This window comes from Neofelis nebulosa, chromosome 9 (genome assembly GCF_028018385.1).
Source record: "Neofelis nebulosa isolate mNeoNeb1 chromosome 9, mNeoNeb1.pri, whole genome shotgun sequence".
Classification (NCBI taxonomy): domain Eukaryota; kingdom Metazoa; phylum Chordata; class Mammalia; order Carnivora; family Felidae; genus Neofelis; species Neofelis nebulosa.
Genome location: NC_080790.1, coordinates 67,100,980 through 67,118,127, shown reverse-complemented (window position 1 = coordinate 67,118,127; position 17,148 = coordinate 67,100,980). Strand labels below are relative to the sequence as shown.

At 34.7% G+C, this 17,148-nt stretch overlaps 1 protein-coding gene across 4 annotated transcripts in view; it reads right to left on the bottom strand.

The window, feature by feature from the left end:
• Positions 1-17,148, bottom strand: part of RTN4 (reticulon 4) — a 72,533-nt gene that overhangs the window by 19,912 nt on the left and 35,473 nt on the right. Inside the window, exon 1 of one of the 4 annotated variants that reach the window (XM_058684103.1) lies at positions 16,003-16,231. The exons of the other annotated variants lie outside the window; for them this stretch is intronic. Coding sequence (XP_058540086.1) covers positions 16,003-16,036 — 34 coding nt within the window. The 5' untranslated portion in view covers positions 16,037-16,231. Of the gene's footprint in view, positions 1-16,002; positions 16,232-17,148 lie in introns of those variants that run through there. 4 annotated transcript variants of the gene reach the window in all.

Below are 17,148 nucleotides of genomic sequence, written 5' to 3'. Positions count from 1 at the left end.
TAAAAAAAGAAAAAAAAAAAAAAGAATGGAAAGCTACAAACCTTTTAAGGCTGACAGACTGAAAGATGTTTCAGAAATCTCTTCCAAGTTGCTGATCTACATTCTCCACACCTCCCTTTATTTCCGGAGTCAGTATGTACCAGGCACTTACATTGTGCTAAATACTACCTATAGACTATATAACATTATCTCTTTCAATTCTTAAAACCCTAAAAGGCAGGCTTTCAGACAAGAAAGTGAGAGCCAAGCTCTTATATATGACTGGACAGATATCACTTAATTAGTAAATGGTAAGAACACCGATTTCAACACAAACTTCCTATTGATAAAACTCATATGCCCCATGTATAATGCCAAAATGAAGGTTCAGCACATTAACGTCCTTCAAAATGTCATGTATTTGCACACATAATGAATAAGCAGTGTTGGCAGATAATCACATGTGAGATGAATAACAAAGGCCAGGAAAGTCAAGGTAAGACTAACAAGAGATGTTGTTAATCAATGAGACAAAAATTTTAATGTGAATACTTAACCAACAGTTAAATCCAAAAGGGAGGAAAGAGCTCTATTCCAACATACCTGAAGGTACCTTCCCATAGTAGAAAACTATAATTAATCAAGTTGTGAAAAACAGCTTTTAAAAGCCATGTGAATCTAATTAAGTAAAATTAGAAAATCCATCAATGCAAAAGAACATTATGTAGTCCTTAAGTACAGTGATGCAGAACTATATCACCAAAGAAACATGTCCATATTGATAAGTAGAAACAAAATGTTAAAAAAGATTCATCAAGTAAAATTTTAAAAACTTAGGATAACCATGAAGTCTGAATGGATATCTAGCAAACACAGTTTTTACCCCCGGGTCTAGACTTGCTGCTTTATTCCTTTCTATACCATTTGAAATTGTCTCCCTTCAATGGCAAACATGAATTACTATTATACTTAAAACTTTAGCAGTATATAGCTAAGCTGTTAACATGGGGCTTTGGGTTGAACCAAGTCAATTTCCCCCAAAGTTCATCATCTTGAAATAGTCATGTATAAGGTGTAGTAGTATTCAGTGATTACAGCCTAAAATAAATTTAACTGCATGAAGGTACAGTAAACCCTAAACTATTAGTTTCCTTCTGCCTATCATGATTCCTAGAAATAAGGTCTTTTCAAAAACTGGAAAAGCTTTGAAAATCACACATGCAAGCCTCCACAGATTACATGAACATATGCAAATAGCTAACAAGAATACTCAAAAGTAGATATTTTGAAAGCTTTGTTGAAATAAGCCCTAGGGATGTGGTGGTGGAGCTGCAGACCCTCAAGGCACTGAGGAGGAAAAAAGGGAAGAAGAGCCAAGAGAGTCAAGACAACTAGGTACTGAAAGTCACACAGAAGACAAAAATTAATATAACCTACACTAGGAAGGGCTGAGAGGCAGTCTACACTGTTACCAAAGTCATTGTGCAAAATAAATTTTGTGCAAAGAAATAAATTTTGTGTAAAGAAATTTTAAAGATTGTTAATGAAATTAAAGGATGAAAAAATATTAGATTATAAAAATATTAGCAAACAGGGCTGCCACCTTAAGTGACATTCTTCAGTATTTCTAGTCTCTTGGATTTCCTTAAATTGGTTTTAATGAAGAAACTTTGGAAGATTAACTTTATCCAGGATTGTTTATTTTCAATTATAAGGGAGTAGTCACAAAGTTTTAACAAAATTCTGAGAAATATATTCAAATGCTATTGCGTCTAATATTCATCAAAAGACTTATATCCATTAATTAATTTAGACTATAGACCAATATCCCTTATGAATACAGACACAATAACCCTCAGCAAAATACAGCAAACTGGATCCAGCAACAAATAAAAAGCTTTATATACACCATGGCCAAGTGGTATTTATCTCAGAAATGTAAAGCTGGTTCAACATATGGAAACCAAGCACTTTAACACACCATATTAATAAACAGAATTAAGGTTAAAAAACTGCATGATCATCACAACAGTCAAAGAAAAAGCATCTGACAAAATCCAACATCCTTTCATTATAAAAACACTCAACAAACTAGGAATCGAAGGAACGTCCTCAGGCTGATAAAGAATATCTACAAAAACCCCACAACTTACATCATATTTACTAATGAAAGACTGAAAGCTTTCCCCCTAAGACCAGGAACAAGACAAGGACACTCATTCTTTCCATTAGTCAACACTGTCCTGGAGGTATGAGGTACAGCAATCAGTCCCCCACCCCCAAGAAAAAAATAAATAAAAGACATCCTGATTATAAAGGAGAAATTAAACAGGAAAAATTAAACTTTCTATTTTTATGTATATAGATAATATGATCTTGTATACATAAAATCGTAAGGAATCCAGAGAACAGCTACTAGAATAAGCTACTAGAATAAACAAGTCCAGAAATGTTGCCGAATGTAAGATTAGTATCAAAAAAATCAAGCATACGTCTATAAAAGCAATGGACAGGGGCGCCTGGGTGGCGCAGTCGGTTAAGCGTCCGACTTCAGCCAGGTCACGATCTCGCGGTCCGTGAGTTCGAGCCCCGCGTCAGGCTCTGGGCTGATGGCTCGGAGCCTGGAGCCTGTTTCCGATTCTGTGTCTCCCTCTCTCTCTGCCCCTCCCCCGTTCATGCTCTGTCTCTCTCTGTCCAAAAATAAATAAAAAACGTTGAAAAAAAAAAAAAAATAAATAAAAGCAATGGACAACCTAAAAAAGAATTAAGAAGATAATTCCAGGGGCACTTGGATGGCTCAGTTAACCATCCGACTCTTGATTTTGGCTGAGGTCATGATCTCAACAGTTTGTGAGACTGAGCAGTGAGTCAGGCTCTGCGCTGACAGCACGGAGGCTACTTTATTATCTCTCTACCCGTCTCTCTCTCTCTCTCTCTCTCTCTCTGCCCCCTGCCTCTTTCTCAAAATAAATAAATAAGCATTAAAAAAAAAAAAAAAAGAAGAATTCCATTTACACTAACATCAAACAGAATAAAATACTTAGGAACAAAATGAAAAATGAAAAAAAAAACCCCAAGACTTAGAAACTTAAAACTACAAAATATTGTTGAAAGAAATTAAAGATTTAAGTAAATGGAAAAGACATGCTATGTTTATGGATTAGAAGGATTATTAAAATGGTAATACTCCTCAAACTGAACTACTACATACAGCGCAATCTCTATCAACACCCTAAATGCCTTTAGCAGAAATTGGGAGACATCGTATGGAAAAATGCAAGGTATCCAGAATCGCCAAAACAATCTTGAAAAAGGACCGCAAAGTTGAAGAACTCATACTTCCTTTTTCCAAAACTTCCTACAAAGCTAAAGTAATCAAGTCAGTGTGGTAGCGGCACAAGGGTGAAGGACAGATCAACAGAATAAAATTAAGAGTCCAGAAATAAACTCTTAATATTCATGGTCAGTTGAATGACAAGGGTATCAAGACAATTCAGTGGAGAGGAGACTTTTCAAGAAATGGTGCCGGGACAACTGGATAACCAACTGCCAAAAAAAAAAAACCCCAAAAAACCACTATTTCAAAAGAGTAAGAAGACAGCCCACTGAATGGGAGAAAATATTCACAAACTGAACATCTGATAAGGGGCTTGTGTTCATAGTATATAAAAAACTCTTACAACAATAAAAGACAAATAAGGCAATTAAAAATGGGCAAAGGATTTGAATAGACATTTCTCCAAAGAATGTATACAAATGGCCAATAAAGCAATGAGAATATGCTCATTACAAAACAACATCATTAGTTATTAGAGAAATGTAAACCAAAAGCATAATCAGATACCACTTCAGACCCACCAGGATGGCTAATATTAAAAAGATGGACAGTAACAAGTGTTGACAAGAAGGTCCCAAAGACTGGGACCCTCTTAAATTGCTGATGGAAATGTAAAATTTAGCCATTGTGAAAAAGGTTGGCAATTCCTCAAAAAGTTAGTTACCATACTACCCAGCAATTCTACTCCTAGAAATTTCCACCCAGAAGACTAGAAAACATGTGCCCATACAAAAACTTATGTTCAGAGTAGCATTATTCATAACCAAAAAGGAGGAAACAACCCAAATGCTGAAAAACTGATGAGTGGATAAACAAAATATGGTAGATCCAATCAATGGAGTATTACTGGTCCATAAAAAGGAATGAAGCACTGATATATGCTACAACATGGATGAACCTTGAAAACATCATGCTAAGTGAAAGAAGCCAAACAAAAAAGGTCACACATTATATGTTTCTCTTTATATGTAATGTCTATATGTAATATAGACTAGGTGATGCTATTGAGACAGAAAGTAGTGGTCATCAGGGGCTGGGAGAAGTAGATGGGGGAGTGACTCTAATGGGTATGGGGTTTTGGGGGGTATGGATAAAAATATCATGGAATTAAGATAATGATGATGATTACATAATTTTGTGAATATACTAAGTATCAATGAATTTTATACCTAAAAGAATTTAGAAGTAAATTTAAAAAATTCTTGTTTTAACATCTGTTTCTTTATTAGGTTGTAAACCCCACAAGACAGCATGTTGCCTTTATTTACCATATCCCCAGAGCTCAGCACAAAGCCTCAATCAACTAAACTTTCAATAGATATTGCTGATTGATTAGAATGAATGCATACTTTATGCCAGTTTAAAACAAACTGGCGTAAATTAACTTATTCAATTTTTTGGGGGGCTTTGGATTTCACATTTGTTTTATTTAAACTACTTTCAGATATCTATACTTATTCAGTAACAAATAGCATTGCTGTCTGGTAACTTATAAAACAGCAAATACTGTTTTACAGGCTTGTCTCTTCTTACTAGACCCTGAAGGATTGATGAATACCTCTCATCTTTAAATTCCCATTACCTGCTTCATTAATATTTGCTGCATTGTCTGAATAAAGGCCAGATTATTCTTAGGAACAGAAACATTTAAAGACTATACTATTTTCAAATTAAAATAAAGGGCATCTTTAAATAAGAACTCTAAGTTCACTATAATGCTGATTTGGGGTTCTTCTGTACTTATTAGTTCTGTTTATGAATAAAGAGTTTAATGGTCTCTTTATTCTTGAGATACCAAAATTAAGACAAAGGGCTTGTGCAAGAAAAACTTAATCTTTCACGGATCCTGAGGTCTCCTTCTACACTGCAAAATAAAATGTTAATCATGCAAGGTAACCTACTGTAGCCTTAACTTTACTCTTTTATAAAATATTCATGAGGGGCGCCTGGGTGGCTCAGTTGGTTGGGCATCCAACTTTGGCTCAGGTCTCATGATCTCGTGGTCCTGAGTTCAAGCTCCGCATCGGGCTCTGTGCTGACAGCTCAGAGCCTGGAGCTGCTTCGGATTCTGTGTCTCCCTCTCTCTCTGCCCCTCCCCTGCTCATGCTGTCTCAAAAATAAATAAAAATATTTTTTAAAAATTAAATATTCATGAAATATCCTTTTAAAGATCTGAGATTAATTTAACAGTGCCTTTCCTCTTATAACTGTGGGAAATGCTTATGCATTGCTGTACTAAAATAATGCTGATTAACTTCAATACATTCTGGTTGTTTAGGAAAAAAGTTATTTACTCCCTGCAGTGCCTACCCACTTTTATTTTCAAAATAAAAATGTGAAAACTTTTTAGTGTTTTGTGCAGTGGGCAGAGCAGCAGCATCCTTATCAAACTAATATTTTTATTTAAAAACAACTCTCTACACTACAATCTTTTCTTCAAAATAAAGACCTCTGGCCCAATCTAGAGTAAGAAGAGTTGCTTGCCTACACTGGGTAATCATAAAGTGTCATCTGTCAGAGCTAAAAATAGTGCTACCGTCCATGCCTTACGTGCAAAAGTCATCCAATTACATTTTGCTTCAAATCAAATTCTTACTAGCTCTTCCTTGAATAGCCTGAAGCCAGGTTTCAATTTTAAAATCTTTTGTCTAGGGGGGAAAAGCTGAACTATTTGGTCCTAAAAATACTGTTAAGTACAGGGAATGGCTGGGCAGGACAATGCCTCTTCCTAAGCAAAAGCAAATATTAAGTTTTCTTTAATAAAGTCAGGCAGTGAAATAAGAAACTAATAAACATATATTAAAGTTATAATAAAAATTGTTATTTTTCACAACCATAAGCTTTATATAAATCATTATGTATTTATTAGGAACCACAACTTTAAATCAATTTCTTCCCAATTGCCAGGAAAAGCTGACTCAAACTCAGAGTTGATCATTTAGCCCCGTGTAATAAGCTTTTACCACCACCAAGTGAGCACTCACCAAGCTAATAAATGACAGGTGGAGGTCCAGAAAAAGATCTGTGCAGAGCGGGAACTTAACTCTTTAAGCAAAGACAGTTAAGATGGGCTTGTGTCCTGTTTCTTCCTTCGATTTACAATCAGTATGACCTAGACTAGATCACTTAACCTAGTTTCCCCATGTATAAAATTAGAAAACAGACATCAAACTAAGTAGTTAGTTGAAGCTGAAAAGAGATTTCACAGATGAACTAACTAGTTCATTAGCCAACAATGGGGCAAAATGATCCAACACAAAGCCTCTTTTACAATAAAGTGTTGAATATCTCATGTAATTTATTGAATACTGTACTGAAAGTGAAAAACAGATTGCTTGTGTAAGTTGCTTGATGAACTAACTAGTATCTTATGAGACAAAGTCAAGCTGGGCAATCAAATATTACATGCAATGCTTATTAACTAAGCCCAGATTTTTTTTAAGGGTGATTCAACTTTCTCTGAAAGCACTGCTAATTTAGTTTCAGTGAGCAGTTCAGATTGATGGATCCCTACTATTGCTACCAAGTATTTCAACCAAATAGTTGACAAAAATACTAGCATCTCTCTTGGTCATCTGCTCTTCCCTATAACTAGAGTTTCTGAGAAGATCTCACACAATTTCAGGTCCTTGTCTCTTTTATCATTAAATCTTTCCCTGCTTTACTTCCAACAACATTACAGTATACTGACCAATTTCAACCACCACACACCTGCAGAAAAAGCATTTCAAGTAAAATCAGCATAAACTCTATGCCTGCTTTTTCTATAATAATTTAGTAATCCCCTATTCTGAGCAAGGAACTGTTCTGAGTAATTTGCATACATTATCACTAATCTCATTCCTCTACTAAGTATTTACACATTAGGCAGGTGAGGCTTAGAGGTATTAAATTATTATGTAAGGTCATAGATTGAAATTCAGCTCTGACCATGAAAGTCTTACTTTTTCCACCATACCACATTTTGTGTTTAAAGGAATATATCAGTACTCGTACAGGCCTCAATTGTAAGTTAAATTCATCAATTTACTTAAGTAGTTCATGTATCTTTCAATACTTCCTTTAACCCCACATTCTGGGGTGCCCGGGTGGCTCAGTCGGTTAAGCGGCCGACTTCGGCTCAGGTCATGATCTCGCAATCTGTGAGTTCGAGCCCCGCGTCAGGCTCTGTGCTGACAGCTCAGAGCCTGGAGCCTGTTTTGGATTCTGTGTCTCCCTCTCTCTGACCCTCCCCTGTTCATGCTCTGTCTCTCTCTGTCTCAAAAATAAATAAACGTTAAAAAAAAAAAAAAAACCCACATTCTATTTCTAGCTTTATTAAAAGGCAAAAAATACAGCAGAAGATAGATTCTAATTTCCCACTTCCAATTTCTCTAAACCATGATAATTTTCCCTCCACAGGAAAATTTATATAGCTAATTCCATTTTCTCTAAGGTAAAACTAAATAAATATCTTCTCCCTGAGCATGTTAAATTTACATAGTCCTAACCAATGATTCTCCCTGCCTGCACAAACTTAAACAATTCCCAGTTGTAAAGTACGTAAAAATAAGGACTCTTCCTATAAAACACCTGAGTTCTGGTAACTTTGGTTAAGTATGGAGTCATTATTTTAAATTACTAGAATTGATCCAGACGTACACAAATGTAAACCTAAAATTAGAACAGACATTGGTTCAATGTTTAAATTTTATTTCTTGTTTACTATACAAGACTATACAAACTATACTATACTATAGTTTAAATTTTATTTCTTGTTGGCATCTGAGCATTACAACATTACAAGAAATAGGAACCAAACCTTAGGAGTAGAAAATCACTGCTCAAAATTCTATTTTCTACTAATAAACTAAATGGAAAACACACTATTCCCTAACTCTAGAAACTTGAAAATCTTAACAGACTGGAATGGCGGAGGGCACTCAAAGCAAATTATTAGTACAAGGAAAGAAAATGAACTTCAGTAGTAGGTAAACCAATGATATTTAAATAGTCCCTGACTTAGATGGTTCTACGTTGGATGGTGCGAAAGCAACGCATATTCAGTAGACACCATACTTTGAATTTTGATCTTTTCCTGGGCTAACGATATGTGGTATGATATTCTCACTTGATGCTGGGCAGCAGCAGTGAGCTGCAACTCCCAGTCAACCATGGGATCACGAGGGTAAGCAACTTACACAAGCAATCTGTTTTTCACTTCAGTACAATATTCAATAAATTACATGAGATATTCAACACTTTATTGTAAAAGAGGCTTTGTGTTGGATCATTTTGCCCCACTGTTGGCTAATGTATATATTCTGAGCATGTTTAAAGTAGGCTAGGCATTCTGGAAAACAGTATGGAGGTTCCTCAAAAAACTAAAAATAGAAATACTCTACGACCCAGCAATTGCACTACTAGGTATTTATCCAAGGGATACAGATGTGCTGTTTCGAAGGGACACATGCACCCCAGTGTTTATAGCAGCACTATCGACAACAGCCAAAGTACAGAAAGAGCCCAAATGTCCATCAATGGATGAATGGATAAAGAAGATGTGGTATACACATACAATGGAGTATTACTCGGCAATCAAAAAGAATGAAATCTTGCCATTTGCAACTACGTGGATGGAACTGTAGGGTATTATGCTAAGCGAAATTAGAGAAAGACAAATAACATATGTTTTCACTCATATGAGGACTTTAAGATACAAAACAGATGAACATAAGGGAAGAGAAACAAAAATAATACAAAAACAGGGAGGGGGACAAAACATAAGAGACCCTTAAATATAGAAAACAAACAGAGGGTTACTGGAGGGGTTGGGGGGGGGAGGGATGGTTTAAATGGGTAAGGGGCATTAAGGAATCTACTCCTGAAATCATTGTTGCACCATATGCTAACTAACTTGAATGTAAATTAAACAATAACTTTAAAAATTTTAAATCAATTTTTAACCAGTAAAAAAAAATAATAAAGTAGGCTAAGCTATGATGGCTAGTAGGTTAAGTGTATTAAATGTATTTTCAACTTACAGTATTTTCAATTTATGATATGTTTATCAGATGTAACCCCATCATAAGTCAAGTAAGATCTGTACTTCTATAACCATTTATACCTATCATTCACACTGAATATAAATGCTCAATGAATAACTAGCTGATAGTACAGACGATTAAAGGAGGTAGTATTCATATCAGAATACTAAATAACATATTTTACATTATTTTAGTTTATATGAGAAAAATACACAATGGGAGCATACAACAAAGAACAGCTATAATTCCTGTTATTCTTATGAAAATCATAATTTTAACAAGTCTGTAGTTTGAGAGTAGAAATTACTGAATCTATGTCAATGCCTAGCATTTAACAATGGACCTGCAGAGATACCATTATCATTTGCTCATTTTTAATCTTTAAGTTGCTTTGAGCTCCTTAAGTAAATGCTATATAGAATAAATATAAGATGGTGGTGATACAGTATTTTAGGAGAGACAACAGTATTTTAGTGTCTATCAATACCTAACATAAGTGTCTGATGGTGATTGGACTGAAACGTGAAAGCCAGTTTACACACACACACACACACACACACACACACACACACCAGTTAACAAAAGTCAGCATTATCCATGATGAAGTACAGAAACAAAAAATTTGGTCTCAGAATACTACTTCAAAGATGCAAAGAGAAACACTGGTTAAATTAAATTTAATAACATAATTTAGCCTAAATTCTAGCATGAGATGAGTTAAACTGAATAAATAACAAGGGAACCTAGAGATCAGAATAAGAATTTTATTCAATGCTTAAGTATTTTTCCTATATTCAAGCATGTAATCCAATCTCTAAGGACAAAGAGAAACTATACTCCTGGCTCACAGAATCCTCACTAGGCTTAACATTTTGACAATACTCAACAACTAACCACACCTACCCTCTTTCACTGCTAATGTGAAAGATTACTGCCTATTTTATTGCAGAGTAAAGACCATACAAAAAAGAAATATACACCATGTTCAATAAGATGATACAGCCTATTAAATGAGCAAAAATCAAAACATGGGTCAATTTACATTTTTCAATCTTCAGTTGTTCAAGTACAAATAGAAATTGTAAAATAAAAACAAAAGCCCCATGCCATAAGCTATGTGGTCCTGAATAATTTAATCTCTTTACTCTTCTTGGTTTTCTTACCTACAAAATGAGGAAGTGAGAATAAAACACTAGTAAGATGCCTTGTCTGCATTTTTCAAGAATATATGTATAGGGTTCCAGGCCAGGAATAAACCCAGCTGAACATCACAGCTCTCAGCCAGCCTCTTACATCACTGAGGTGTACAGAATCAACGAAGAAACCCAACGATGAAGCCACCACTGTTTCTGCCTTCACGGAGTTCACAGGCTAGATATACATGTAAATCTAGAGACATATCTATATACATCTATACACCTACCTATAGATATAGATCTCTTGACTTTTTCTAGCTTCTAAATTCCACAAAGGCAGAAACAGAGGTGGCTTCATTGATCAGTCTCCTTGTTGACTCTGCACAGCTTGCAGGAACACTGGAGAACCTCCACATGGGAGGATAAGTAAAGACCACAAGGAAGACTGGGGCTTTGGTAAGTAATACTTGGGCAAAATGAAATGGGAGAAGGGGCATTCTAGACAGAAAAAAGACAAGCAAGTTCAAAGAACTAGCATATTTAGGGAACACGTCCTTCAATGTGTCTATAGACAGAGCAATGAGAGACAGGTTATAATAGTTAGGACTAAACCACAGAATGCCTTTTGAAAGTCCAGGATAGACAGTATGAACTTAATTTGAAAAGTAAAGAAAAACTCCTTAAGTGCTATGATTATAGCGACACTTTAGGAAGATTAACTTGGCTGCAATACATAGGATTTACTGGGAAAACCAGTTAAGAGTCTTAGTAAGGAATTAGGAATACCCAAACTTGGATAAATAAATAAAAGAGAGAGGGTATTTCCACCAACGCTCCCACATAGAAGACTTTAAACCACAGATAGAGGAAAGCATTTGCAAATTTATTTTTTAATATAAACCTGGTTCTCATCAAGTGATTTAACTACTTAAAACTGACTATCTTAGAGTTAAAACCATCAGAAATGCATATGGCCGAAGCTTCAGGACAGACACTTCCATACATTTGTATAATACTTTGTACCATCTTAAAATAATAATAATAATTATTATTATTTGTATCATCTTTCTGGAGGGCAATTTTGCACCATGAACCAAAAGCCAAAATACTATAAACCAGCAATTTGGAAATAATCGTGGATTAAAAACAAAGATTTATATTCACTTTAGCATTGTTTATACTTGGAAAATCATGAGGAACTTGAATACTTAACTAGGGGAGATTAATTGTACATACTGAGAATACTATAGCCATTAAAACAATATAGAACATTTTTTAAATGAAAGATATTTCCCCATTTAGTGAAAGGTTACAGAACAAAATGTACCATATGTCCCCCAACACATACACACACACACACCACTAAAAACACCAAAACAAAACCACTCCATGTGAAACAACAGTTTTACTCTTTAAGACACCTAATACAACAAATATGTATATACCTATATATTTCTCTATATATATCTGTATCTGTGTATATACAAATATAGTGTTGTGCTAAACCAAGATGTGAAAGAAATATCCAATGACTGCCTAAACATTGGGTTTCAACTAAATTTAGAATGGAAAGCAAGGACCTTCCTCCCAAAAACAGGTCTCAAAATTGATTAACTCCACAGTTCCCTTCTGAGGTACTTTTTGGCTTTCACAGGAGTTAAGGGAGGCATTTATTTCACACAGCAAGATTCTTGCTCCTCTCTACCTGAATGTCAGTATGCACATATAACTGTACCCATATATCGGGTCACGTGGGTGGCTCAGTTGGTCAAGCGTCCGACTCCTAATCTTGGCTCAGGTCATGATCTCACAGTTTGTTGAGTTTGAGCCCCACGTTAGGCTCTGTGCTGACAGTGCAGAGCCTGCTTGGGATTCTCCCTCTCAAAAATAAATAAACATAAAAAAAACCTTAAAAACAAACAAACAAACAAACAAACATACCCACATACTTAGTTAACATTAAGCCTCCAAAGAAACTGAAAGTGGTTTATCAGAAGTAAAGACCAGGGGGCCAACAAGAACCTCTGCAAAGAAATATGTTCCACAAGTGGGCCAAAAGCAGTTCGTCTTAAGATCTAATCAAATTGGATTTTAATGCTAGGGACACTTCTGTCCCCACACTACAGAAACTTCTCTCAAAGATCGCCTACAGCGTGTTAACTGCCAAATTCAAAAAGCATTAGTAACCAAGGACAGTGTTGCACATGTTCCTAAAATTCATTCAACAGGGTCTGCAACCATTTCTCAATCTTCATAGTAAACAGCTTTTCTGTAGTATTTAGCCATTCCAATTTCCAATTCTTTATCATTAAACCGGACGTTTCTCTGAGCTTCAGAGAAATTCTATAATCGTTTCAAATTTCAAGCTTCTAAAACTGAACTTGGCATCATTTGTGCCTATTTCCATTGACACTAAAAAGCACTGGCACTGCCAGTCTCAACGCGACTGAATCTCATGTTGTCCTTTGAAAACCTCCCTCATTCTAGTCCTACAAATCTATGTCAGATGTCAAGTATTACTCGCTTGAGTTTCTCAAATCTGTCACTTCCTTTTCATTCCTATTTCAGGCCAAGTTCGGGCACTATTTGCTTTAAATCTGGGCACAAATACAGTCATCCTAACTTCTGCCTCTAAGTACTTGAATTTATCTTTTACAGCACCCCAAACCAGTCTTTCAAACCGGATAATCATTTTATCATTCTTAACTTTAAAACTTCCAAAAGCTCTTTATTTCCTTTATGATAAAATCCAAAAGCCAATGTCCTCTGCAATCTGGTCCAGGGTATCTTTTCATAAAGACAGAGAACTTCAAAACTGGAAGCCTAGAAATCATGCAAATGAGGAAACTGAATCAAGACCAAAAAGGCTAAGTGCCTTACTCTGGCCAAAATTAAATTACCAGACCAGAAACTTAAAAACCAAGATCAGTATTTCCTAAATTTGCCTGATTATAACATTACTTACACCAAGATGTTTAATATACAGATTGCCAGACCCTTCCCCTGTCAATTCTGATTCAGTAGGTCTGAGTACAATCACAGGACTCTGAATATTTAAGAAGCACTAGGTGATTCTCTCTCATCTTCAGTGAAGTTTGAGGAAACCTGACCTAAATCTTGCAAATCTTCTACATTCTTTGACTGTATCAATCTTACCTTTCAACTACTGTCTTATAAATACTGTTCTATCCAAAAGCTCTACTCACTTTCACTTATACCTTGTTTAGAGGTTATATCACATTTTTCCACCCTACCCAACCCTCAAAACCTACTCATTCCTTCCTATTCTAACCTCTTCAAAATCTTAATCAATGCTTTCCATATAACCCCAATAATCAAGTACCCATATGGATCTCAGGTATTATGTAAGTATGGTGCTAAGAATAGAAAACTGAAGATTAAAAAACATATAGAAGAATATAAATTATTACTATTAGTCTTGGCCTGAAAGATAAAATGCCTTACTTTGCCTAATCAGCAAAAACAACCAAACAACTTTTTAAAACACTGAAATCAAAGTATCTCTCATTTTTGTCACACTATTCTACTTCATCATCGTTATGAGCCCTGACTTGTATTTCAACCCTGGCACTGGAGGCAGGGAGGGGAACAGCAGAAAAAAATATGGACCCAAGTATTTTTTTTAAATGTACCTAGAGTCTAGATTTGAGCCCAGATCATAAAATGAAAAACACTCATTTCCTCACATATAAGGAAAACTCATTCTATGGCAGATTCACCTCCTCAGTGATTTCCATTTAAGTTGTAACCTATAATCTACAACATTAAAATTAGCTGCTGATAAATAATAAAATAGAACTTCACCAGTAAATCAGAAAGACAGGTACCAAAACAAAAAAAAAAAACAAACAAACAAAAAAACCCAAAGACAAGCACTAAAATATTAAGCCATTCCATTTAACATACAGGCTCCCGGAGAGCTCTAAGAGTAAATATAATTTTATACTGAGTGTCTAAAAATAATCAAAATAAATCTCTGGCATAATATGGGCTATACTGGATCTTAATTTCTCCTGTGTCAAAATATCCCTAAATTCAGCAAGTAAATAACTTAAGATGTTATTAAATGGTCTAAGATGGAAATTATTAATACAGAACCTTCATATCTGCAGAGTAGGCCCTGATACAACTTTTTCCCTATTTTTAAGGCTTGTTTTATTGTACTGTTATCACTACTAACAATTTAATTATCAAAAACTAGTGTATCAATTCACCTTTCTTTTGTAATGCTAATGGTCAGAAAGATGAAATAAAAATCGTTCTTTTCCTTAAATTCCCATATAAAGAAACCATAAAGGTAAAATTTCAAAGCTGTATAGTTTTCTATTCTTTAAATTATAACTCATAAAAATCTTTCTAATATCTGAGTGTGAACTCAATCTCAAACTCACCTTTTCCCCACCTTTCTTTATTGAACCAATTTTTAAAAGGATGTTATGAACATTACTGTAATTAGCCCCACATATTGCTTTTAGAAACATTATTACCAATCCTGCTAATAATTCTGCCATAAAAGGAAATAACATTTTTTAGAAACTATAAAACTTGAATATGGCCAGAAAAAAAAATTGTGTTTAGTAAGGTCTATGTGGACTACTTAAAAATAGTTCTAATAATTGTTAACAATTTATTATGAGTGGTCAGATATATAGCCTACCACCTTCTCTTTTTTAAAAAAATGGGACACTTAACCCATTTTTAAATATTTTTAATATATTAAATATTTTTATTTTTAAAAATATTTTTTAATAAAGTATTTTTAAAATATTCATTACAGTCAACATTTTATCACTTATGGGCTTAAATTCTTACACAATGACCCACTGAGACTTGAAAGGATCTGCTGGGCTTTCAAGGGGGAGGAAAGGGGATCAAGATCACTGATTGGTTACTACAAGGACAAAGGTTAACAACTTAAATATAGACATGCATTTAAAACTACTGTGCATACATTTTAATGATTTCAAGATACATAAAAATATAATCTACTTAAAAAGTGAATGGTAATGACTTTAAAGGTTTAAACAGATTTCCAAAGAAGAAACAAGCTTATTGCAAACGCAGTATTCTGCTACCTACAAATCTTGGATAGAATTTCAGCTACACCAAATCAGCTTTAAAAAAAAAAAAAACGTAGTCACAGAAAATGTCATTATGTAATGCAAAGATAGCTATGTACATTTATCACACCAAAGTGACCAACAAATGAAATATGTTAAAATTATATTGTTTACAATGTTCAAGATTAAAGAATAGAACCTAATCAACTACAGGACTGTGAAGCCTAAATCAAATGCCAGTGAAACAGAACAGCATGACATTTCCTCATACACAACCAAATATAAAAACACATACCAAATAGCTGTTTTAATCCTTTACTCCTAAACCTTTCATAGGTTTCATTTTCAATCCAAAATGTGTCTAAAATTGCAAAGTTTATTCATACAAACATATTACCGGTCACACGAAAAAAACTGAAAAGAAGATTAAAAAGCAGATATACCCTTATCCTTCCAATTTTTCTTCTGACAGTCCATCTCTTGTCACGATCTGCCCCCTCCAGATGCAATTATCAATTATGCATACCAACAGAAAAGCTGCAACTGCACAAATCTACCCTGTGAGACATGAAATATCCGTTTCCTCAACCGAAGTCTGCAGTCTCTGCTGCACAACTGCAGCAGGACTGAAGTCACCTGACGTCTTCTGGGTGTGGAACAGTCTGACGCAGTGCAATCTGTAACTAGGCTACTAATACTCAGGCACTACCGCCTTCTTCCTATGTGTTTATTGTTCTAGTCTTTTGCTTGTTGCTCATACCAAAGGGAGCTACTTTTGCAGGGGGAGGGGAGTGCTACCAAAGAAAGGAAAGGAAGGTTGTTCTTGTGACACAGTTAACCATTGATTATATGCGAAATGTACTTACAGCCATATGCAAGTTTTTTCTTTTCGTACATGGGTGAATTATGCTGCTGGTTTTGTCTCATTTAAAACTCTAAAATCAATAGTTATCTAATAAGATAAAAATGGACTGATCCAAAAAAAAGTAATAGCTTAAATTTCAACCCTGGGAAATGCTGAATCTCTTCTTACTTTCTCCCGTTTATTGAGGCTTAGAGCATTCAGCATTTTGTATCCTTATGAGGGTGTAAGTAGAGAATCACAAAGTCAAATTATTAATGTTTACTCAGTGTATGCTACTTCAAAAGAAAAAAGGTTTTATTTTATCTCGGGAGTCTCATCTTTCTAATGTAATGTTCTCTAGTTTTTCTTCTTTTACAATTATGGAAATCCAGACTTAAGAATATACATTTATTCCTAATCATCACCTGCTACAACTCAATCTTTCAATAAATATCTATCAAACATTACTGCAGGTACTATTAATAGACCCAGCTTGAAGAGAAATATTCATGTGCTAATTATATCATTTGCCTTGGGAAAATGACCTAAGACCAAATCAGAAGTGAACTGAAAAATACAAAAACAAATCTATACATAGAATTTCTGAAATTTTTGCTCAACTATATAAAACTGACATTCATTCCAGTGCAGAATATTATGTCTTTACAAATGTTCCACAACTGGCTGAACTGATTTAGTGTTTAACCAAGCAAAGGGCAATATAAAATGAGAAATCAGCTAAAAC